This window comes from Leptonotus elevatus, chromosome 14, assembly GCF_054856555.1.
Source record: "Leptonotus elevatus isolate MCC_2025b chromosome 14, RoL_Lele_1.0, whole genome shotgun sequence".
NCBI classification, from domain to species: Eukaryota; Metazoa; Chordata; class Actinopteri; order Syngnathiformes; family Syngnathidae; genus Leptonotus; species Leptonotus elevatus.
Window position 1 is genome coordinate 4853156 of NC_141252.1, and position 25352 is coordinate 4878507.

At 44.1% G+C, this 25352-nt stretch overlaps 2 protein-coding genes across 4 annotated transcripts in view; one reads left to right on the plus strand and one right to left on the minus strand.

The window, feature by feature from the left end:
- Positions 1-682: 682 nt before the first annotated feature.
- Positions 683-25352, plus strand: part of brf1a (BRF1 general transcription factor IIIB subunit a) — a 35280-nt gene continuing 10610 nt past the window's right edge. For 2 of the 3 annotated variants that reach the window (XM_086095676.1, XM_086095678.1), the window contains exons 1-15: positions 683-849; positions 1890-2095; positions 3565-3645; positions 4606-4779; positions 5841-5872; positions 7886-7958; positions 15438-15587; positions 16924-17017; positions 17414-17540; positions 18232-18271; positions 18342-18434; positions 19114-19428; positions 24020-24081; positions 25022-25103; positions 25207-25265. In XM_086095676.1, the coding sequence (XP_085951802.1) occupies positions 1915-2095; positions 3565-3645; positions 4606-4779; positions 5841-5872; positions 7886-7958; positions 15438-15587; positions 16924-17017; positions 17414-17540; positions 18232-18271; positions 18342-18434; positions 19114-19428; positions 24020-24081; positions 25022-25103; positions 25207-25265 (1563 nt within the window). In that variant the 5' untranslated portion in view covers positions 683-849; positions 1890-1914. Of the gene's footprint in view, positions 933-1889; positions 2096-3564; positions 3646-4605; positions 4780-5840; positions 5873-7885; positions 7959-15437; positions 15588-16923; positions 17018-17413; positions 17541-18231; positions 18272-18341; positions 18435-19113; positions 19429-24019; positions 24082-25021; positions 25104-25206; positions 25266-25352 lie in introns of all 3 variants that reach the window. The other variant, XM_086095677.1, reaches the window with a different exon arrangement.
- On the minus strand, positions 9163-14260 carry LOC147162672 (BTB/POZ domain-containing protein 6-B-like). Its single transcript, XM_086095679.1, has 4 exons — positions 13357-14260; positions 12527-12617; positions 12330-12448; positions 9163-10904 (listed from the first exon to the last, which is right to left on the minus strand). Exons 1-4 carry the CDS (start codon positions 13767-13769, stop codon positions 9872-9874), a joined length of 1656 nt encoding a protein of 551 aa, XP_085951805.1. The 5' UTR covers positions 13770-14260; the 3' UTR covers positions 9163-9871.

A 25352-nucleotide genomic window follows, 5' to 3' on the forward strand; every position in this document is an offset into this window, starting at 1 on the left:
ATTCTTGGCCATTTTTTAATTGATCTTTTTGATATAAAATAAAATGCCCGTATGGTAATACTAATTTGGGACATGTTGACGTTTCCCAACACATTTGTTAATGAAAATATTCTGGACAATATTTCGTTGCTTGTGCAAATATTTATGACAGTATTAACACAAATGTTTAAGAAAGTTGACGTTTTGATGCAAATAAGTTGTGTATATATAAACATTGAACGATTTAAATTAAAAAAAAATCTCATGCCTGTTTATTAAAATTTATATTTTCATGAACATTAAAAATGTGACGTGAGTAAGGAGGTCAATAATTTGGAATTAATTTGAGTATGTACAGTATTTTGAAAAAACGTTTGGGTAGGCCAATATTTCTGACGTAATGCTTTGCAATTGAGAAAGTGCTTGCGTGACTAATGTGAGGTTCCGGTGCGGCCCACGAGTCACGCGGACCTCACGTGAATACTTAAAAAAAAAAAAAAACACACACACACACACACAACATATCAAATAAATGCTCCAAACTCTGTTGAAATTGTTTTTGGGTGGCTCAGGCCATTGAAATGCAACTTGAACTGACTTGAGCACCCCTCCACTGTCAACTTAGTTGGTATCGTCCGAGCGTGCACGCACGTGCACACGTGTATTGAGAAGCCTGGCTTTTTGTGTGTGCGTGTGTGTGTGTGTCTGTGCCCCCCCATGCAAAATTGTTAAGTGCAGTACTACTTTTCAACTGTAAATACACGCATGCGTGGAGAAGGGGAAGCAAACACCCACGCACACACACAACGTGTTTTGAGGGGAGCGGGTCAGGCGAGCACGCGCACGTCACTCATCCACGCCGGATTTCAGGTACGTAGACGTGCACGCGCGGGCACGTGTGTAGTATCCACCGGCTTGAGCTAGCTTCCAGCACGCTACATTCCCGTTTCGATGTAAGTGTCGTCGTGGGACAGTTTTTATTTTCTCCAATTATTTTTTCTTTTTTGGGCGTGTAGTTGAAGTGACGCGTGGCCGGAGTGCGAGCAGCGGACGTTGCCGGTGCCACGTAGCTAGCCGGCTAAACGAGGCACGTCCACAATTGTCACTTTTGCCGACGGTCGTCCATGTTTGCGCGCTTAACTCCGCTTTAAAGACGATTTCGGTTGAACTTTAATTCATGTCTGAATGTCTTTAATGCGCTGTCACGGGAAAGCCGACGTCACGTTGGGGGCTCTGTGACGTCAGCACGCAGGGAGGAAGTTTCAAAGCGTTAACGAATGAACGACAGCTATCAAGTTAGCGTTGTCTTTTATTTATCGGGTCAATGCCTCTCAAACCTTTGACACCATGTACCACCTAAAATATATCTACTTTTTTGGGGGGGCCCTTCTGTCACCACTTTAATAACCAATATCAACATACATGCGCAGTACTAGTAGGCCCAAATTAATCAAAAAGTTTTTATTCTTAAAAAGTGCTTTAAATATTAAGCCACTACGTTTGAACATAAACGCTGCCTTAAATCCAGGAGGAAAGGCAACAAAAAAACAAGATCAAATGTACTAACAATAAACATATTGCACTAAAAAGTATCAGCCGTTCCATTGTTTACAATTCAAGGTAAAACCAATGAAATGCTGAAAAGCACATGGTTCACGTTACTTCTGTTGCTCTTGTTGAGGCTTCTACACAAGAATCACCAGAAAAGCCAAAGAAAAAGTGAAACCTCCTCGAATGCTCACCAAATTGAGCTTTCGTGAGCTATGCGGACATTTTTGCTGACATTTCGCTTGTTTTTCGTTCCACTTCTTTCCTGAAAAAAATCTGCCACTTTGCAGCCTTTTTTTATGTTGACTTTAATTGAAACAAAAAAATACATTTATATTAAAACAATTGCTTAATGTGTTAAGTGTGAACGGTGCCAGAGCGGCCAAGATGAGCCCGACGTGCAAGAACTGCGGGAGTTCCGACGTGGATGTGGATCATGCACGCGGAGACGCCGTCTGCATGACCTGCGGGTCCGTGCTGGAGGACAACATCATCGTCTCTGAGGTGGAATTCGTCGAGTCGGGAGGAGGCGGGTCGCTCGCCGTCGGCCAGTTTGTGTCCTCGCAAGGTCAGAACTCGAACAATGGAAGAAAAAAACGTCAGCTGAATGTGGAACGTCAGATGACGTCATCTTGGCGTTCACCATCACACGCTCGTATTACCTTCCAGGAAAACAAAACTTCAAAAACGTCTGGGGAAAAAAAAAAGTTCTAGAAAAGCCATTTTAGAACCCAAACTTTTGAGTATAAATAAATCAAGACTAGGAGATAAATAACGAAAGATATATATGATTTTTGAGTGACACTTAATAAACAGACGCAGAACAATTCCATGATGTCGAGAAATAGTCCCTCGGAGGTAAACGAGAAGTTATATAAGGTCAACTTAAATGACTTGGAGGACAGACAAGATGTCTAGAAAATAAAACTTGAGATCTAGAAAATAAGCATGAGTAAGTTCTACAAGGTAAAATACAAGCAAACAAAAGTCTCATCACCGTTTGGTTTGTCTCATTGGAAGCTTAGCTTAAAAATAAAAAAAATAAAAGTTCAGACCACTGCACATTTTCTAAGGGATATTCACATGGAAAAGAAACAAACATGGGAAGTTCTAGAAAGCTTTCACAAGGTTATCTAGACGGTCATTCCATGGGATATGATTGATAAACAAGTTCTAGAAAATAGGCACGTTATGTTCTAGCAGGTTCTAAAAGGCGTTCTAAAACACCAGCAGTTCTAGACCAAACAGGAGAGGTTGTATAAGCGAGACAAGATAAAGAATTCATTCTAGAAGCTTAGCACTTGAGCCCTGAGACAAAAGCACTCGTTCTAGAAGTTCTAGAATGTAAACAAGAAATGTCCTGGAAGATCAACACTTGAAAACATTCTGGGCAAAAATGTTGAGGCTTTTTCATTGGTTAAACAGTTTCGACTTATTGGACAAAATCACTTGGAATGTTCTAGAAGATGAGCCAGAAATGTGCCAGACATGTTCTAGAAGCCTTGGAAGTTCGTGGAGACCCGAATTTGAGTTCAGGCTTTACTGTATGCGAATGAGCAAACACATAATTATTGATTGATTCACAACCATTATGATCAAGTTAGTCAGATGGTATCTGTCACGTGTCAAGTATATCTGCTCTTGAACTTTGACCTCCACGTGTCTTATATCTTGTATGTTGTTGTAGTTCACAGAGTTCCCACAAGAGTGTGCTGTTGCCTTATGCTGAGCTTACACTCTTGTAGGACCTTGTTTGGTTTGTTGACTCAAATTTGCCTTTTCAGTCATGACGTCATTTCATAGCAGAACGTGAACTTCTATCGTCCAGTTGTGTGTGTGTGTGTGTGTGTGTGTGTGTGTGTGTGTGTGTGTGTGTGTGTGTGTGTGTGTGTGTGTGTGTGTGTGTGTGTGTGTGTGTGTGTGTGTGTGTGTGTGTGTGTGTGTGTGTGTGTGTGTGTGTGTGTGTGTGTGTGTGTGTGTGTGTGTGTGTGTGTGTGTGTGTGTGTAAAAAATGCTTGAAGGTGTTTGTGTGTGCAGGCGGCGCCAAGCTTCCGTCATTTGGAGACGGTCTTCTGGCCCACGAGGGAAAAGAGTCACGAGCGCAGACGCTGTACAGAGGTACGAGTTAACAACTTGTGTTTGTTCTTGTTGTTTTCCACTCGGAACTTTCCTCACATTTCGGATTGGCTGAATATTGGCTGTCAATATCAATAGGAGACTCGCGGTACATTGAGTGCCACAGTTAGTGTGTATTTGGACTTACAAGCCATCACTTGGTCACATTTTTTTTGTGCCAAAATTTGGTTTGAAATTTTGCTCGAGTGAAGGACAAACAAAAATGGAGCAGTTAAAGTCCTGTCATCGATGGTGGCCCTCAAAACAGCAACAAACAAAAAAACAACAGCAAATGAATTAAATCCATAAACAAAATGTTTGTTTTTGTGTTTCTTGATTTGCTGTTGAGCATCATTTTTGTTGTTTTGTTTAGCAATTTTTGATTGTTTTTTTCATTTGCTCTTGCGTTTGGTTATTTGCTTTTTGTGTTTTACACTTCAGGGCCACCGTACTAATGCCCTCGCATGGACAACACATTTATTATTAATTTCGGGGAGGGATGTTTGAATGTCAGATGTTGAATGTTGTCAAAAGTTGCCCCCAAAAAATGTGCCCGTTTTTGCAATTGAGCTTATGTCAGACAATTAATCTGAACAAATACAGAATGAAGTAGAACTTAAAAAATATATAACAGGTAGTTGGTTCTTATCAATGTGTTGAAGTGAGCCTCTAAGGGGGCGTGGCCTAGTGGGTGATATCAGGAATTGCAGTCAAGTTGGATTCCACTGTTGGACCAGTGTTAACGTCTTCTTCATGCTCCTCGTGCGTGTGTTCATTTCCTATTTTCTGATCACCATTTTGGTACCGGAATTGTTCCGTTTTATGAGAAGGAAGCTCGACGTGTCTGAAGCTCGCTTGTTTTGGCCCGCAACACAAAACGAAACCTCGTCCAAGCGACGGCGAGTCGGGTTGAGTTCGGGGCTCGGGCACGGCTTCTGAAATGCGGCAAATTTGTGTTTGTAGCCAAGCAGCACATCAGCGTTTTGGGCCACCAGCTTCAGCTGAACCAGCATTGCCTGGACACGGCCTTCAACTTCTACAAGATGGCGCTGGCCAAGCACCTGACGTTCGGACGCAAGACGGCGCACGTCATGGCCGCCTGCATCTACCTGGTGTGTCGCACCGAGGGAACGCCGCGTATCCTTTCGCTGGCGCCGTCGTCGCCTGCAGTTAACGACATGCGCAGGTGGAACGTCACATTCAGTCATTCTGTCAGGTACCACTAGAGGGAGCTACTGCAACACACTTTGAGAACCACTCTTCTAGAAGGTCCAATGCTCAAGTTATTGTTGAGGGGGGGAAACCACGTGACACACGCAAGCCGTGGACAGTCGAAAAACGCTTCATTGGTCTAGACGGCAACCGCTTGATGTACTGAAAGATATGTACTTGATGTGTTCTAGAAGCTAAAACCGGACATTTTAGAGGTGAAATATTTGAGACTTCTAGACGTGAAGTTCTAGAAGTTAAATACATGAATAAGGAGCTCTATAATGTTCAGTTTAAGGTGTTCTAGAAGACAACCTATTGAGAGGTTCGGGAAGATAACGGAAGTCAAATATTTGGGACGTGCTAGTAGAGTGACGGTTTGAGATGAGAATGTAAATTTAAGTTTAATTGTTCTTGATGGAAGTGCAGGTGATATTCTAGAAGCTAAATATTTGAGATGCTGTAGTTGGTCAACAATTTGAAATGTTCTAGAAACTAACCACTTGATGCGCTAGACGTTAAGGAGCGCTAGAAGGTAAACCGTTTGAGGTGTTCTAGAACAGTGGTCCTCAACCCTGGTCCTCGGGGACCGGTATCCAACCTGTTTTCCATGTCTCCCGCAGCCAACACAGGTGATTCATATCATCAGCTAATTAGCAAGCTCTGGAGAAGCCTGATAACGATTCCCACCTGTGTTGGCTGTAGGAGACATGGAAAACAGACTGGATACCGGTCCCCGAGGACCAGGGTTGAGGACCACTGTTCTAGAAGACAACCTACGGAGAGGTTTGGGAGGATAACTACTTTCCCTATTCTAGAACTCCTTCAGATATTCCAGAAACCTTTGTGTCCAAAAGCTTGTGTCATTTTCTGAGGTAAAGAACCCGTTTTAGAAGATGTTGTCCTCTTTTTATAACGATTGCTCCAAATGTAAAGTTGTTCTTTGGTGTTCAGCAATTTGGGTTGCTGACTTAACGCTTGTGGTGCAGACATGTTGTTGGACCTCAGCGACATCGTCCAGGTACGTGGACCGCTCTCGTCCCGTGTTGACGTCTGACGCATGTCGGGACTTAGCATGAGTCAACCTTGCGCGCGCGTGCGAGTGCATTCTGAGGCACAGCTGCTGCTGGGAGTGGGCGGGGCTATTTTTACACAAACAGCTGGAGCTCCTCCCACCCAACACGCCCCATGAGTGCGAGTCATCAGTCTGGGATGACTGTTCCAGTGGCGCGATTGAAACGGCAAACCCGCAGACTGCACAGTTTACGCGGCTTTTAGTCAAGTTGAAGTCATCGCAATCTATCCTGCGACGCTGTCACTTCCTGTTTGTCACACTCTGTTCCGTGTTCGTGCTACTTCTTGTGTTACTTTTGTGCGACTGCGTTACTCTATGCGGTACTTTGTGTACTTCCTGTTTGATTCCGCTACTTCCGCTACAACGCTGTGATTTCCCGTGTGACTGGCTTCTTCCCAGGCAGCCATGTTCCTTTCCGTGTTACTTCCTGTAACAGTTCCTGTATGTTACTTCCTGTGCAACTGTTTGTGCATGCCTTCCCATGTGACTAGTTTACTTGTCTTACTTCCTGTCTGCTACTTAAAGTTTGATCGTGTTACATCCTGTTAACGTTTTTCTTTGCGAATCTTTGACTTCTTGCGTTGGCTACCGTGTTACTTCCTTTTGTGTCTGTAGCAAGAGAAGGAAATCGTAAGCAAGCGTCCAACATTCCAGGCTCGCACGTAAATTCCTGGCTGGAATTCTCTTCCCAGAATAGCAGCGGCCTGCCGAATGTTTGATTGTAGGCGGGGGGACGGGGCGGGACGGGGGGGGGGGGGGGGGGGTACCGCTCCCACTTCCCACCGGAGGGTAGTTGCAGAGATCAGAGGCAGGTTCGCGACCCTCGCTGCCTTCTGTCCACACGTCATTGTGGCGGCTGCTGGCAAAGGAAGTCAAAAGGATGACTCGTGTCTTTGTCATGCGGCCACAATTTGTCACTTTCGGACAGACACGGCGGGGGGGGGGGGTGGGTAATACAACGAAACATCTGTGACACACACCTGTCACACACTTTGAATGGAACGCGTGTCGCATCAAGAATGTGATTTTAAAAATCGGATCTGGTGAAATTGCATGTGACTACTGACAGGGGGCGCTGAATTCAAATGATGAAGAAATTGAACTCAAACGATTGGACAAGTTGCGAAGTAAGACAGAAGGGAGGCGGGTTGTAACTTTTTTGTGTGTGTGTGTGTCCAACTTGACAGCCAGTGTGCGGACGGGGCGTCGTGCTGGTGTGGCTGCTTTAGAGCGCCTCGTTGTTGTGGCGTGGAAAATTCCTGCAAGGACCCAATGAGACATATTCAGCCACTAGTGACTTTAAGCGAAGATATTTTTGCAGCTCAAACGTGCGCTTATTTTGCAGGCATAAGAAAGATGCTGGACAAAGTCGCATCCATTTTCAAGTGGTAATTGGTACCTGATTGACAATCGAGCAGGGCGTGGCTTCAGCACCCTTCCGACTTGAAAAAAAAAAGAAAAGTTTTGGAATGCTGAACAGTTTGAATCAGTTATTGATTGGTTTTGTGGACATTTGTGGAACGTGTGACTAATAATGACGATGATAACCATCGAAGCAAAACAAGGAACAAGTTTGTGTTCTTATTTTCAAAGACAAGACACACTATCATGAAAGGGGAGAGATCTTGCGTTTGAAATATCTGTATCGGTGATACTAGTAGCATCCATTTCATTTGGCGTCGTATCGCTATGAAAATCGGCAATAAAAACGAATCAAAAATTTTGACGTCAATACTGGGGCAGATCTTTGTCTTAGCATGTTAGCATGTGGTCACGTGAGCAAGAATCATTTTCTCAAAGCATCATCTTCCAAACCACTAGATTTCGTGCTACTCTTCAATCTTCTCGCTCGCTCGTCCGTCCTCTTGTTTACGTTCTTGCGACGAATCACAAGTGAAGTGTGAAGGAAACGTTTGGCGACAGGAAGTTATGCTAATGACCTCGTTGTCGTCCTTGCAGGTGAACGTGTACACTTTGGGAAAAACCTTTCTGGCGCTCTCCAGAGACCTTTGCATCAACGCTTCCGCTATAGGTACTGTCCCCCTCTTTAACATCTTCTAATACCGACAATCAATACTACACGTAGGGCAGGAGGGCCATAAATCACTGGAATGTCCACTCATTGATTTAGGACTCCAATAACATGATTTAGGATCATATTAGAATGATTTAGGGCACTATTGATGTGTAATTGTATGTGACAATTCCAACATTATTTTTTTCCTAATGTCATAAATCATTTGGTGGTCATTTAGGACCACTTTATTAAATCTCCTGCCATCTAGTAGACGTAATAGATGAGAAATGTGACTTCTGGACTAGCTTGTGTAGTGCAAGAGTGTGGTCAAAATATTAGAAACAGCTGTTTGCTGCGGTAGTTGTACGTCACAATAATAAACATTGTTTAAAAAAAAGAAGTTGAAGTATGTCCATTTAAGCGGAATAGAATTGATAAAATTCCATTAATTTGGGAATTTTGTTATGCTAATGAGGGACTTTGAAACTACAATGAGTTGAATATGTTGAGAAATTGTGAATTTGTCAAATTTCTCCATTTATTTCTGAATGTTCTCATGGGAAAATGTGGGACTCTTAGAATTAAAATAAAATAAATAATTGAACTTGGATTTTCTGATGAAAAATGGGCTACTCATCATAGGTGGAGAAGAAATAGATTTTGGAGAAAGTACGAATAAATAAGTACGAGAAAGTACGAATAAATAACATTTTAGACCGTTTTTGAAACTGCAGTCTACATTTGTTTTTGGATGGCATAAATATGTGGAAATATGACAAAATGGCTTGAAAATCCTGATTTTCATGGAATGTGACAAATAATTGGCAGGATGTCTTAACCGAGCTGAATAGTTTGAGAAATGTTGAGGTACTTTTGTAAATACTACAAAACCAAATATGTACACACACACACGTTTGTTTTACTATCCCGGTGGGGACATCCCATTGATGTAATGCGTTTCCTTGCCCCTTACCCTACACTTAACCATCACAACTGATTGCCTAACCCCAACCAAAACCTGATTTAAACCTAAACTCTAAAACCAAGTCTTGACCCTCAAAAAGAGGTCTGGATTAGTCGGGACCACCAAAATGGCCCCACAAAGACAGGCGGTGGACGGGTAGTCCCCACTAGGATAGTAAAGACCTGGAATGTGGTCCCCACCATGTCGCAAAAACACACACGGAAAGCATAAGTAAAGCCACGTGTGCAAATTGGATCACGTGTGAGAATTTTTATGTCATCAAACTGGTACATAAACTCTTCTTCAGACAGCATTGAGCTGTTTTAACATAACTTGTTTTTCAACAAAAAGCAAACGTTGGTGAGGGTGCGTCCTCAAAGTGCAAAACAGCAAGAACCCTCGTCGATTCTCGGTCATTTTAATACAGAAACGTTCAATCGAGCCAACTGGACTCTTCTTGGTTGCGGAAACTGAATTTTCTCACGGAAAACAAATTCTTAAAAGTGTGATTGCGTCGGTACTCTGGCCAAAGTCATGAATGAAACATTTTAAAGCCACTTCTGGAATCTGGTTTTTGAATGTGTCAAAGTGGCCTTCGAGTGGATTTGTTGGGTCCAGTTGACTTGATTCAACTTTTCTTACTGGTCTGTAGATTCTCAGTTATTTAGCCGACTGTCATCTGCAAAAATTGAATGGAGGCAACTGGACTTCTTGGCAAGCAACAGCAGAGCAACCTCTGCTCTATTTTCGGTTGCCTCCATTCAATTGTTGTGCGCGTAGCGAAGAGCCAGTTGCCTCGAATCAACCCGACTTGGTTTTACAACAGTAAGTAGTCCAGTTGACAACCGCAATGTTTAAATAAAAAAATAAGCTTAAATTAAATTAAGTTCCAGAAGAGTGTCAGAGTTTGCGATGCTACATGACAGGAAGTCCCACCGGCTCGTCCCGGCGCCCGTCCCAGCATTCAGGCGTAGAAGACTAGCTCTGGGATCTGCCCCCCCTGCACGCCGGTGCCGTTGGTGCTGTCCGAGGAGCACTGGAACTGGAAGGTGACCCTGCCGCACTGCACCTCCGTCATGCCCTCCTGCCCGAAGTAGCTGAGCTCGTTGCCGTCCAGAACCGCGCTGGCCGTGTAGAAGGCGTCAGGCTCGATCTGGACCGGGTGCTCGAACCACACGGGGAAAGTCCCGCTGGAGCCGTCCGAGACAAACTTAGTGAGGCGCTGGGCCAGCATGGCGCCCTGCCGCTTGAGTTCGATGCAAACGCCGTACTCCGCCTTGCCGCCGCTGGAGCCGTACAAACCCAGCCCGGTGATGAAGATCCGCTTGTCCACGGCAAACTGGATGCTGTCGCAGCGCCCTCGGTAGCGCCACTGGTTGCTCCGGTAGGCCGACGACTGGAATCTGTGGCACCTCTGCGGCGCCAGACCCGTCCTGGCGCTCGTCGGGAAGTCCAGCCGGGGTTTGTTGGCGGCCGTGTACCACAAGAACATGTTGCGCGTCTCCTCCAGCGTCAGGATGTCGGACTGCGCCGCCCCGTCGGCGAACTCCTCCAGGCTCATGGCCGGGATGCGCACCAGGAAGAGCGCCTTGCCCAAAACCTGCCGGCGGTTGCGGGTGGCGGGCGCCAGCCCCTGCCGCTGGCACTCGGCGGACGCCCAGTTCATGACGGCCTCGAACATCACCGCCTCCTTGGCGTTGAGCGTCTCGCGGCGCAGGATGATCTCCAGCGTCTGCACGTCAATTTCGCAAAAACCTTCGGAGCGCAGGGCCAGCTCGGCCTGAGCGTCGATGACCTCCCAGCAGCGTTGGCTGAGCTCGGGTTCCTCGAAAAGGCGGCTCTGAGACAGCAGCACGCAAGCGTTCTTGGCCTCCAGGCTGGTCTCCAGGAAGTTGACGCAAGCCCGGGCCAGCGCCGGGACGATGTACTTCTTGGCGGCGTACAGGGTGGCCAGCACCGTGTCCGCCTCCAGGTCCATCTCGTCGCTGTACATGTACCTGACACACGGAGGGAAACGCGTCAATGGGCAGAAAATACTCATCAAGACCGTCGCAAACGCTCAAAAAGTCTTATCGAGACGTAACAAGCACACTTCGAAGAACCCGTTCGAACCTTCTTCCTGCTTGTCACGATATTAGGTGGCTAATTGTTATGCCTTTGAATAGAAATCTTCGTATCCCACAAGGAATCTTTGCAGTCATTACACATTTTTGGGTGTGGGGGGGAGGCTGCATTTGAAGGTGCTTCAACTTTTGCACATGGTTTGAATGTTTAAATATCTCACAAAAGGTCTTGGAATACAGCTAGCATATGATAGCTTCCATCGGGTGGCTTCTAAAAAAACATGAAAATGAGGCCACATACATGTGAAGACGTCTTCAGAAGGACTTTGACTTCTGAGGTCATCCTTCAAATGCAAACATTTTAAGATCCACGAATGGAAGCAGGCACGGAAATCTTGAGATATGGGGGGAAAAAAACGGAAAAGAAGGCTGCATTTGAAGGATGCTTCAACTTGGGGTCTGCCTTCGCACCGTATCTGCCTTCACGTGGAAGTTGAAGGTCCTACGAAGAGGGTGTGCAGGGAATCTTGGGATAAAGGAGGTTGCATTTGAAAGACCCTTCATATTGGGACTCACTCTGAACCGCATTATATCAACTTCCTTCAAATGCAAAGGTGCAACAAAGGAGGTACGTAAGGGATCTGGATGTTCATGAAGGATGATGATAAAGCTTCTGGAAAAACTCACAAAAAGTGAAGAATCCTTCAACTCCGAGACCGGCTTGACGTGACATTTGCCTTCAAATGCAAAATTGGACGGTGCCGCAAAGGAAAACTTGGGATAGGAGGGACCGAGAACAATAGCAGTCCACTCCAAAAATGTTGCCCCACTCTGTGACACTTTGGCCTTGGCGGAGGTCTTCGCTCTCCATTATGGGAAGCGGACCGCCATCCCTCCACATCTCAGTTCCCATCAAGTGAACCACTGCAACTTCCCAGCATGCTTTGCAGCACTGCAGGTTATTTTTAACCTTCTGCTCTGCAACATCGTCACCAGGCTACATTTTCCCCATTCCCCCCCCCCCCCCCCCCAGCCGGACGAACAAAGAGCGGCAGAAGAGCAGCAATTACAGACGAGTCAGGATGAGTAATCAGGAGCTTTTGAAGTCTCCGTTTCTGGAATCTCTCTTCAGGCCATCCATTATAAAGTGCCCTCTATAGCCATTTTGTAGCGCTGCTAAGTTGACGAGTTTGTCTGACAAAAGTAGTGCTTTGGTGCCATCTTGGTGTCAATGAACTATGTTTCAGCAAACTGATGAGTAAATCATTCACTCGTTACCTACTCCCGAACCACGAGAAAGGGAATTTTGTGGACTTTTTAAGGGCCAAACTACCGGTAGTCCGCTACAGCATCACTCACTTGAGCATGAGGAGGAAAGCAGCAGGTTCCACATCCGGGATGTGGATGTCCGCCTCCTCCTCGGCCAGGTCGCCGTAGAACATGGCGCAGAACACCGAGCTGCCCACAGCCAGCACGTACTGTGGAAGCAAAAAAGAGACGGTGACGCGTTAGTGATGGTTTTGTGACGCAACACGCAAGCTTGCTTGTTTGTTTACCTTGTGAGCCGGGACCCTCTGCGAGCCACCCGGAGGGCCCACAATGAAGTGCACGTCAGCCATCAACTCGTTGTTGAACATCAAGGCGTTCCTTGAGAAAGTGCAATCATTTGGTCACAAAAATGTCATCCTTTTCTTGCAAAACGGTGCATCTGGCTGACTAATTGACCAAAAAAAATGTAGTAAGCATGACCAAATCATGATTTTAAGCATCTTGAAGTGCTTTTAATGCGAACTCTTTCCATGTCCTGCAAATTGCAATTTAATAGAAGCATCAAAAGCAGAATGTGAGAACATGACTTTGAGCGTCTAGTATTGTGGAGTGCTTCAATACGGTTTCTTTCCATTTCAGCAAAACAAACTCAAACTAGGTTTGAGCACTAAAACTAAAAATAGTCTTTTGATTACGTTTCCCCTCAACAGTTCTTCCAAAATGGTAAATTTGTCGACAATATTTTAGGATAAAAACGAATACATAAAAGTGTAACGACAACCATTACAGGGATAATGATGTTTGAGTAGCAACCATCAAGTGCTTTAATGTGCTTGAAAATATTCAGCATGTAAACGACTGGACAATCCCTTTATTCTCAAACAGGACTCTTGTTAAATGGTGTATCCACTTGAATTGTTACAAAATATCGGTATGTAAATTGGTGATGGCACACCGCTAATGTATAATCACCATTTGAAATCATGTACTTCTTACTTTTCTGGTCCGGACAGCGGATTGGAGCATTTGTGGTGATAAATACTAACGCCATTTGAGCTGTTTGTCGATAATGGTGCATTATTAACCATTTGGTAACGAGCAAAGTGAGAGTTGTCACCTTTCCCGGAGTGTGGGGTGTCTGCCGTGCCAGCTGCGGGGCTCGGCGGCGTTGTTGTTGTCGCCGGCGTTGAGCTGCTCTCCGGCGGGGCTGGTGGCCGCCGCGCCTCCGCTTTCTCCCCCGCCTCCCCCTTCTCCTCCCCCGCCGGCGGCCTGGCTCACGCTCACGCTCGCCGCCGCCGTCGCCTCCTTGGTCGCCGCCTTCTCGGCGTCCGCCACCGTGGTGCCGCTCGCCAGGTTGCCCTTGTTGGCGGCGCACAGCTCCGCGGCCATCTTCCTGTGCTTGTCGTCGGACGGCAGCGGGAGCCCGCCAAGCTTCTTGGACTTTCGGAGTGTGTCGGGCAGCAGCAGAAGGCAGCTCAGGCACCTCATGATCCGGCCATGATGGAGCAGCCGGCAGTCCGCCGTGGGCATCGGCGCGAGAAAGCGAAATTAAAAAAATTTAAAGAAGAAGAAGAAGGCGCGGCGCGGCTACTGCTCCGACGAAGCGACTGTTTTCCCCGGAGGCTTCAGCCGCGTCGTTCCGCTACCTCCTCTACGCCGATTTGGAAACGGCGTCGGCGGCCAAGTTGACGCCAGCAGCGCATCTAAAAATATCCTTCCGGGCCTCAGCGTTCGTCTGTTTTTCGTCTTCCTCCGCCAACTTGGAGCGCAAACACTTTTTTTCCTCCTCGCTGCTCTTTCCCCCCTCCACCCAGCGGCTAATCCGTTTTCCGCCCTCCCCGCTTCGAGCTCCTCACGTCCGGATACTCGCCTCGGAGCTCGGCGGTGGTTTGTTGTGGAGACTTTCCAAGCTCTGATCTTTATTTTTCCTTTATTTTTTTTTTTAACCTTCTCGTTCTCCTCTTCGCTTTTCTCTCCGCCCCCCTCTTATTGTCACCCAATCACATTCACGCTTGTGGTTGACGTCAGAGGGCGCTAAACCTCCGCAGACTGCGTCACAGCACAACGCGCACACGAGCGCTTCCCCTCCGCTGAGCGGGTTAGGGCGAAACGAATACAGTAATCCATTATTTATTTAAATTCGTTTGAGTATGAACGTCACACTGAAACGATGACAAGAACACTCGAGGCTGCAAAATATAGAACATAAAAGTACTGAAAATAAATGGCATGAAAGGATTTTGGGTCCTTGTATAGATGCAATGAAATAAGAATGGAGTGGAGATTTGTAATCATAATAATAAATTACATATCCAGATAAACTTCTCTCCATACATAATATGTATAAAATCCATCAATACATGTACACATATTTTTTTAACCCTACATTTCATTACATACTACTACAACCAAAATAGTGAAAGATCCTTGGTATCTAAGAAATAAGAATAGGATGCCTTTAATAGTTGACAGTCTTTTTAATAGGAGGTTGGACCGTACTAGTAATCGTCAAAGTAGTGCAGCAGAATGATGAAGGGCTTCGTCGGGGGAACGGTATTAGCAGCTGGCGGGCCGACTTGGAAGGACATTCAACTCATCGGCATCGAACTCTCCTTTTCGGATCCCTGAGAAAGGAAGGAAGGAAGGAAGGGGGAGAGTGCTTCCATCTCTTTTCTAAATTTAGACGCACTTAAAGTAAAGTTGACAAAAGAGGCAGAAAATGCACACCTGCCACACTTTTATTAAATGATTCATCTTTTTCTTTTAGGACACCGAAGTTGAACTCGCGTGATTTGCTCGCAATGCTGTCGAATTTATTCCATGAACAGTGAATAATCTTTCACAGGCAAAAAGGTTTGACGTGCTATCATTGATTGGCAATTTGGCGTTGACGACAAAGTAAAGCTCATAAAAATGTGCTGAGAAATGACAAATGAGCATGTTACCTTCCTGCCAACATGGCTGCCACGTAGGCATGTTGTTTCGCCGGGTTGCTTCGGCGCGCTGGCGTTTCTCGTCTTCTCGTCGTATCTGAAGGCTTTGAGTTAAAAAGCAGATTTTGAAGGAGGGTTTTTCTTTCTCAATATACATGGATGCCGCATCTTGAGAAATTATAATAGCTTAGCTCAAGTTTGTTAGCATGATGTAAATCCTCAATCATGAGATGGGCAACACTGTTTCATTGCCCCCCCCCCGCAGATCCGTGCCTTTACATCCCGCGCTTTGCCCAGCAGCTGGACTTCGGCGACAAGAACCACGAAGTGTCCATGACGGCTTTGAGGCTGGTGCAGAGGATGAAGCGGGACTGGATGCACACCGGACGAAGGCCCTCCGGACTCTGCGGGGCCGGTAAGCACCGGAAACGCCATCGCCGCCGTTCCAGCGAGTACACAGAGCCGCCTACCCAAGCAAAATATTACCCGGATTATGTATTTTTCTTAATTGTACATGAGGACAAAAAAAAAAAATCATACCGGTAATTTTACAAGAATGGCGTCAACATATTACAGGAAAAGTCCTACTTTATGGGAAAACATAATTATTACTATTTATATTATTAATATTATAATTATTGGATTTTAAGTAGTGCTGTCAAAGTCAAGGCAAAAAATGTTGATTAAAAAAAGTGATTCATGGAGATTCATCAAAATTCTAAGATGTGATTAATCTAATTTAAAAAGTTAATCTTTTGACAGCTCAAATTTTAAGACCAAAAAAATCACAAGAATAAAATTTACGATTGACAAAAAAGGTTCTATTTCCAGAGGAAACGAATGATTTGACAAGAATTAAGTCAAAATATTACAGGACACAAATTGCAACCCTTTGAGAAACAATTCTGTGAAATAAGTCAAACTATTACAAGAGTAAAGTTGCCATTTTGCAAGAATACTGTTGTTAGACGTGAATTAAAAATGTATAGATGCATAAAAAGTGGGCCAAATGTCAGTTGAATGTTGACATTTGTGGGCCTGATGGAAGTTGCTTCTTCTTCCTCTCTCGTGTACTCCAGCGAGCGTGTTCGACGGCTGTCCCGCCTCAATGCTTAATGTTCATAAAAGATGGAGACGCCTGCTGGAAGAAGTTTGCGGCAAAAGCCCAAATGAATCATCGATCTAATCCTAATGTTTATGATGGTAATTAACGATGATTATGATGATTCCGGGATGGCGTTGGTTGGTCTCGCGCCCGCGTGCAGGTGCAAGTAAGCGCACGCACGATGTCGCTTTTAGTAGCTCAGACGCTCTAATCAAGCTTACGTAAGTGTTCTCCTTCAAGGCTCGCTCGGCTGCTCGTTGCGCAACACTCGTACTCTTATTCTACACGCACACACATACATTTTGCCCCCCATTTATGCCTTTTTTCATGCAAAAAAAAGTCCCGAAAGCAAAATTAATAAGAACTAAAGTAACTTCTTTTGCGCTTACATCATCAAAGATAAGAATTACAAAGATGACAAAATAAAAACCAGAAACGTATTTAGTTAGATCTGAAATATCGGCGTTTAATCGACAAAACTCCAACTGTGGTTATTTTGAAAAGGGTTAACGAGCTGATAAAAATCGGCACCGATTAATCAGTCGGACTCTAGTCAGGAAAGTATTTTTATGTTCAAAAGAGTAAACGTATACTGACTGGACACTTCATTAGGTACACAATCTAAAGTGTGCGTGTGTGTTTGTAGCGCTCCTGGTCGCTGCTCGCATGCACGACTTTCGCCGCACGCCCAAAGAAATCGTCAATGTGGTCAAAGTGTGCGACTCCACGCTGAAAAAAAGGTTGGTGACCACTTTTGACAGTATGGCTTTTATGGAGATTAATGAGTACAATTGTTACAAAGTCCACCCCAAAACGTTTTGGCGCACGAAGAAATTGTTGACGCGGTCAAAGAAGGTGGGCGACGAAAATGAATGCATCAAAAAAGAAAAGAAAATCTTCAAATTGTTGCTTGTTGGTTATCCGGCACAATTGAAACATTGAGTATGCCAACATGTGGACTGCGGCATCGGGCTGGCATGGTCGATTTAGAGCGCCTCATTGTTGGCCATGAGTGTGCACATGTGACGGAGATAAAGTAAATTTAATGTGCCAGCCATAAATGTTGTCGCACGACCAAAGAAATTGAAATGAAATGTTTGCATGCCACCAATGTAATTTGAGTTTGTGGCCGTTAGACTGGCGGAGTTTTCGGACACGCCCACCAGCCTGCTGACGGTGGAGGAGTTCATGAACGTGGACTTGGACCAGGAATGCAACCCTCCCTGCTTCACGGCCGGACTGCTCAAGAAGAAAGCGCAGCAGGCACGTCCCGCTCAATTACAATGACGCACTCGTTTTGGCCAATCGCAAGCGTCGAGAAAGACCGCGACGATGGTGAAGGCGGGAAAAATCTGCGATGGCACAATTACTTGCATGCAAAGTCACCTCATCTCAAGTACCGCAAAGGCAATAATAAGCTACTTGTATAAAGAATATATTTTTTGAATAAAAATAATAGCACTTTAAATGATAAATAAATAATAATAATAATAAAATAAATACGTTTGTGTGGATGCAGAAGAAAATTGACCTCAGTTTGCGCACGATTTTCAATCGAAAAAAAGTATTTTCATGGATTGATCTTGACCTTGTTTTTTTTGTTTTTTGTAATTAATTTCCTAATAAGGTGATCGATCATTGCCAACAGGCGCTCCAAATATCTCCTGACTTTTACAACCGCCCGTTACGATCGGCATCATCCTTGACAATCGCACCATGCTTTTGTGGTTCCATAAAACAACAGTACAGTCCAATAAATTGTATGAAGCCTCAAAACGCCATACAGGGTCGCAGTTTTTTTCTTTGCAGCGCATCGACAGATGTGCGGTAATCAATCGCTTGCTGTGTGGCCAATAGTCACTCACCTGCTGTCAGTTTTCTTTTCTCCGAGTGGCTTTTGGCTGCGTCGCACACACGTGATGAACGTGTTCTTTGCGTGTTGTTGTTGTTTCAGCTGGAGGTGGAGCTCAAGAAAAAGATGGATCAAATTGAAGGTATTATTGATGCGAACACACATTTTGGTCACGTACACAGACAAAAGTCATCAATGAGGAAATCTTGCAGATGAGATCGAATGCTACCAGGACCAAATCGACACCCAGCTGGACAACAGCAGACCCAAACTCCGAGGAATTTACGCCGCGTACACCAAACAAGGTCAACATTTTATTATTTACTTTGATTCATGTATTGAGTTGACAATTAACTCATTCAACCCCAAAAACGTATAAATAAGTTTTTTAATACTTTGTCCTTCTCTCCCAAAAACGTGTTTTTTTTAAATGTTTTTTTTGCTAGAGCATACAGAAGGCTTTGATACAACTTCTGACATGAAGAGGTTGCTTAAAGCAATTATTACAGTATCGCAGTTATTACATAAAACGGCCAGCAGATGGCAGCACAGTATAAGAGAACAGCCAAGACCAAATTGCAACAAGCTCTTTTTTCCAGTGTTTTCAACAGGTTTGTGAATAATGAAGAAACTTAGCTATTTTCTAATGCTAATTGTTGCAAAACGGAAACAGACAGAAGAGACTCTAATGAAAATGGCAGCCAGTGAATGAGTTAACAACTAAATCATGCTAATGTTATTAAAAAAAAATGTTTTTTTAAATGTTTTTGTTGTTAAAAAAAACATTCCATAGAGAAGTAATTTTTTACATTCTACCTTATGTTGTGAAAAAATCATGCTAAAAAATGTTAAATATTTTTTGTTCTATAGAAAATAAATGTAATAATTAAGCTATATTGATTTTAAACATACCCCCCCACACACACACACTCAATCAATATGTAATGAATGAAAGAATAACAATATTGAACAATGTCAACGTAGACACGCAGAAGCACGTGAACGCTGCCCTGTGCGCGTCCCCCGAGGCGGAGCAAGAGGACGAAAAGGAGATGGAGGAGGAAGACGACGTTCTGAAGGCGGTTGCCAAACATTTTGGCAAAGATGTCGCCGAGCTCACCCTGGAGAAGCTCATCCAGCTGGAGCGGATTGGGTGTGCCGCTGAAGACCAGGACCCGCAGGAGCCCAAGAGGAAAGGACCCACGCTGGAGTCCATCTTGGGGGCCAGCCTGCCCACCGCGGCGACGCTAGGCCTGGACAACGCCGTAGAAAGCTGCGCCAAAGGAGAGCAAGAGGGCGGTAAGGCTAATGTGTTAGCATCTATCAATGTGTTAGCATGAGTAAGTGTGTTGATATTTCCAAATCAGAGCCGTTGATAAGATTTTGGTCAAGCAGGGTAACAAGTTGGCGTCCATATGTCATGTGACCAACCAACCAACCAATGTGTTTGGTCACATGATATATGGACGCCATCTTGTTACAACGGTGAAACAGAGTTGGCCAAACTCTATCGACGGTTTTGCTCTAAATATGTTAACTTCCATCTAAGTGTTATCATTTCTAAAAAATTTTGCATCTTAAGTTGAGTAAGCATCTTCGTCACTTAGCTAACGAGGCTATCGAGGTGTTCGCGGTTTGCAAGGATTTTTTTGGAGCTCTTTGATTCCCCGTGAGTCACTCCATAAATTTCCTGTCCTGCTGCACTTCCTGTTTTGGGATGCCAGAGCAGCCGTAAACGCCCTCTAATTAACCCGCAATGCCCCCCTTTTCCTCCCAGTGGACCCCCACGTCCCCTCTTTAGTGTCAGTGAGCTCATGCTAGCGCTCATGCTAGTACCGGAACGATGACGAATGCGCGTGACTCATGACCCGAGTCTGGTTAGCATAGCGAACGTGGAGGTAAAAAGCCAATCGGCGATCCTCCCGCCAGGAGCCGACAGATGCTGCTTACGCTATTCTGGCTGAGTCAGCTGATTCTCCTCTCACATAGCGCCGGAGGCCGTGACTCACCAAGGAAGAAGTGTAGACACGTTCAACGGTTTGTTAGTAGTGGGAAAATAAGTCGTAACTTGGAAATCAGGTGCGGTTGCTAGGGACGTTACCTCTCACACTTAAGACAAACACTCATACACCACTCAAATGCTCGATTACTCACTACAGATTTTTTTTTCAGATTGATATACGCAACTGAAATGTTCATAAACAAAACTGAGATTCATGCACAAATGCACTACTGATATGCTCTCACACCTTACAGTACTCAAATGCTCTCACGTATATACATACATATACACAACTTCAATGCTCTTACACACAACCAAAACTCTCATCACATTTTTCTAATTTTTTGTTACTCATGTAAACTACTGGAATGTTTTCATACACACTAAATGGTCTCCAACAATTACATGTACACAATTAAAATACACATACAACTGAAAGTGAACACTGCTAAAATGCTCTCACACAATTACTGTTATTTATTTTGTTCTTTTTTTATTTTATATGCAACAGAAATGCTCACACAACTGAAACACTCTCATAAACACTATACTTTTGTGTGTTCTTGCTCACTTTTGTACACACTACTGAAATGGTTTTACAACTGAAATGCTCTCACACACATTTTTTTTTGTTCATACACACTACTGAAATGCACGCACCTGTTACTGGGTTTTTAGTTTTTGTTTTTTGCTCACATACACCACTGAAATGTTCTTATACACACTATTCAAATGCTCTCATATACACAAGTTTGTTTGTGCTCGCACTCAACTGAAACAGAACTGAAATCCATTGCAACCTGTGAGTGTTTGGGGGGGAAAACCAAAGGATGGATGTCTTCGATACACAGAAGATAAAATCACTTGGAACGCGACAGACTTCGTGGAAGGCATTTCCTCATACGTACGTCCAAAAGGTTTGCTTGTTGTTTTTTTCTTTCCGACCAGAAGTGCATGTGACGTCATGGCGAAGGGTTCTACGGCGGCCCGTCCAAATAGTTGGTGGTGGTCCGCTGCTTTAAAGGAAGTGCTCCCCGGACGCCTGACTTGCTCGTTGAGCTTATTGATTGGACTGAGTGCCGCTTCCGCAGCCACCAGCACGGATCAATGCGGACGCTAGCCGTGTCCAACGCAAGAGCCCCGAAAGACCTCCGGCACACGCCAAGGTCACGTTAAGGTGGCAAAATCTCACCTCGGATGACATGACTTGACACTTTAACGCAATGACGTCACATCATTCTGATGTTATCTTGTTAAATGCAGAGATTTAACTGAAAGTGGCTTTGGTGTCCGTTCGAATTGGACTTGAAGTTTTGAGCACCTGTTTCGTGAATATTTGCAGCTTGTGTTTAATCTCTCGGAGCACTTTGTCTCCCCCGTGAATTAATAATGACTCATCATTCATTCATGGACGGACGGCCATCATCCGTCGCACTGACGGGACAGCTGGGAGAAGACATGTGGTCACGCGGGCGCAACGCAAGGAGGTTTCAGCTGCCAGGAACAAACACGTAACCCCTCCCCCGCCACCCCTGCCCCCCGTGTCTGCTCTCGTATGCGCGCTTCCAATACAAATCTAAATGTGTCGTTTTAAAGCAAGGCTTTTCGAGACTTTTTGTTGGTCTTCTCGTGATCGGCAGGCCTACCAAATTTCGCATTGCCAAGTCCGACTGAACTCGCAAAATGTTTGTTCGTGTCCTTGTGGAGCTGAGTTAGAAGCTTGACGATTCTAAAATGTCAGCTTTAAAGTAGGGGTGTCAAAATGAGTGAGTTCATTTCAAATTCCTATGACGCCACTATTTTTATGGTTTTTTTTTTAACGCGTGATTTACTTTAATCTTAATTAATTTACTGGAGGAATTCCAGTCGCAGTGCAGCAGACACGCCCACGTCAAACTTTAGCAGTAATAAATGTGATTATATTCGTGGAGACAAGTTGTGTTTTACAAAAATGTGCAGAATATCACGTTCATGGTAATGATTAGCTAGCTCTTAGTATGAAAAGAAAAATACACGGCGCTGTCATCAATGTCTTACAAATGCAATTAAGCCATCTCGTGGCAGAAAGATGACCAAAACAAATCAATATCACATTCGGATTTTTTGACTGTACAGTACAACTTATTAATTTTAACTCCATTTTATGAATTATTCTTAAATTACTGTATCAATGACTAAAAGATGCAGCCATATTTTTTTCCCACTTTTATGTTAAAAAAAGTATGAAAGTCATTGTACATTTTTAACATGTATAAAATTTGTGATTATTTGTGAGTTAACTATTGTAGTCATGTGATTAATTACAATTAAAAAAATAATAATTGCCTTAATAATTACTTTAAAGCAAAATGTCAGATTTTCTGTCGCACACAATATTGTGCTTTTGTATATTACAGCAATGAAAAATATTATAAAAATAGTATAAATATGAAATATAAAAAAATATATAAATATAATATATATATCGAGGCAATGCATGCACACATTGAGTTCCTCCACATATTGACTCTGTTCACAAGCATATTGCGCTCGTCTTCATCTGACCATTAGCGTGGAATTTAAACCTAGAAGGGCCAAAACATGCCTTGTGAAAAAAGTTAACTGCGTGTCTCCCTCTTCCCTTTGACCCCACTTGGGGGGGATCGGTGGAGGAGCAGGTGTTTGAGTGGGCGTTCACTTGGCGGAACCTCCTCCAAGGTTGAGCAGGTCGCATTTTAATGGGCTGGCCTCGGCCCACCCGTGTCAGCAAGAATCTGCCACTCTATTTATTGCCAGTCTGAATGCTTGTTTCTACGAGGGGGTGCAAATCCATCTTGGGGGGGAGAGAGGAGAGAGGAGAGGGGAGGGGGAGTCTGGCACCGAGCGGAGGGAAGGTTTCACACTCCGGCACCTGCTTTTTTTCTTTGCTTTCGCCATCAATGATAACAGGAGTGCAAATCCTGGGATTATTTGCCCCCCCCCAATAAGCTTGACTAGACTTTTTTTTTTTTTTTTTTTGCTATAATCTTCCAGAATTGTAGCCACATAGGAAAACTACCGGTTATAATCTTATTAAATATGCATCAGATAGCCTTGCAGAAAAGTCAGCATTATTATCTCTAGTACAAAAAATGTCTACACAAACATGCAAAGTTGACAGGTTAGACATGATAACAAAACTTAAAAGAAAATGCTCAAATGCTTTTCTTTTTATTTGTTGCCCATTCAGCTACTTGGTGGATATCTAATAAGCGTTTAAAAAAGTGATGGAAGAGAAGCTAGCAGGACATCATTAAGACTAAAAAGAGAAGAAAATGGACACAATGAAGGAAAAGAAGAATTTTAGCGTGGAAGAGAAATCTGCAAAGAAAGAAGAATCAAAAAGGGACCAAATGATTTGTCTTTGGGAGAAAGAGAAGCGAGCAGACGTACGTGAAGACAAAAAAGATGAGCAGAAGAAGAGCTGATGAACGACAAGTGAAGAGAACAAAAGAAGCTCACAGAAGCACATTAAGCTCAAAAAGAGGAAAGATGATGAATGACGAACGGACGGCCTGACCTCCGTTTGCCTTCTCGAAGACTTTTGCATTTAATCTTTCTCATATTTTCAGTCTTTTTTTTTCTTGTCTTTTTTTATAGTTGCGATGAAATTATTAGCGAGCGGTGTGCGACGAGCGCCAGGCTAAGTGACCTCCCCCAAGTCTTATCAGCTGCGCTGCTGCTTATCAGCTCGCACTTAACGCACAGGAACTTCTCGGAGGACTGCGCCCACCAGATAGCAAGTCAGCCCCCATGGACGAGATTTTAGTTTTCAGTCTTTTTTTTTTTTCTTAGACCAGGAAGCTTCTCCTTCGTGATGTCACAAATCACACGCAGCGTTTTCGTTGCTTCTGCTTGTTTGTGTGACAGAAGCGTCTGCTGATGGCGGCGAGCTGGACCTGAGCGGGATCGATGATAGCGAGATCGAGCTGGTACGTAAACGAGATGGTATAAGTCCCGGTTGTGGGGCGGAAGAAAGTGTTTTTATGCGATGACCTCAACATATAATGACAGATCTGCGATGTCGCAACATGGGAAGGCGTCATCGGGATCTTTCATTTGAAAGTGGTTTGTTGCCATGTGACTTTCATACTAGGGTGGGAAAAAAAAATTTGGATGCCTTTGTCATCATCTGAGAACATATTAAAAACATAGTTACATATTTGGAACATACTCATCAAGACCGTTGATTTGATGCGATTTTTGTTGCGATTTTTGACCGTGCTGCCGTTTTGGCCAGTTTAGCTTCACACTGGAAAAACAATGTTTTGGTGTAAATATGTCATTACAATGTTGACAGCATAGTAACAGATCCAAGAAATCCTCCATCGAGACCGTTAATTTCAGGTGTGACTCAACATGGCTTTGTCTGCAACATGATTTTGGACTTTGTTGCTAGTGACTTTAGGCCATCTTGGCTGCATGCTGAAAAACCAACATATTTTTCAGCACTTGTGTCATCAGCTGAGGCTATATCGACAAGAAAGCTACAAATCTGAAAAGGCTTCGTCAAGACCTTTAATTTGACGTGTGACTCGATGTGGTTTGTTTGCAATGTGCTTTTTGACTTTGTTACTAGGGAGGTTTTGACCAGCTTGAACGTCATACTGCAAAATGCATATTTTGGACAATAAGGTCATGATAGAAAGATAGATTGGCAGCATAGTTACAGAACGGCGAAGCCCTCTTCAAGACCCTTAATTTGAGGTATGACTCCATGTGGTTTGTTCCAAATCTGATGTTTGACGCTTTTACTGGTTAACTTTGAGCTCCGCTGTAAAACCAAAGAAGCTCCCGTAAATTGTGACTACCAAATATTTTGGTACTGATTTGTACATGCCAGAGAGCGAAAAGCAATACAACTGTTTGCAGTACCTGCTCAGTGAAAAGGAGATCAAGGTCAAGACGGCTCTCTGGATGGCCGAGAACTCCGAATACCTCAAAGAACAGAAAGGTTCGTCATCATCATCATCATCATCATCATCATCATCATCACATGGCAACATTATATTTGTGATTTGGCTTGTGTTGGACCAAATGATTGTTTTTGTTTACAGAAAAGGAGGCCAGGATCGCCAAGGAGAAGGAGTTGGGCATCTACAAGGAAAAGAAGAAGGTACCAACTCTTGCCTTTCTGCGCCACACGAATCAACTTGACTTAATTAGTTCAGAATGCTAACGCTATGCTACAAGCGCGAGACCA

Excerpts from the sequence above, each read along its gene's own strand:
- LOC147162672 (XM_086095679.1), bottom strand. The coding sequence starts at position 13,769 with ATGCCCACGGCGGACTGCCGGCTGCTCCATCATGGCCGGATCATGAGG. Across the intron at positions 12,449-12,526 it reads AGAGGGTCCCGGCTCACAAG|TACGTGCTGGCTGTGGGCAG; the intron begins GTAAACAAACAA and ends TTGCTTCCACAG. Across the intron at positions 10,905-12,329 it reads GCTTTCCTCCTCATGCTCAA|GTACATGTACAGCGACGAGA; the intron begins GTGAGTGATGCT and ends TCCGTGTGTCAG.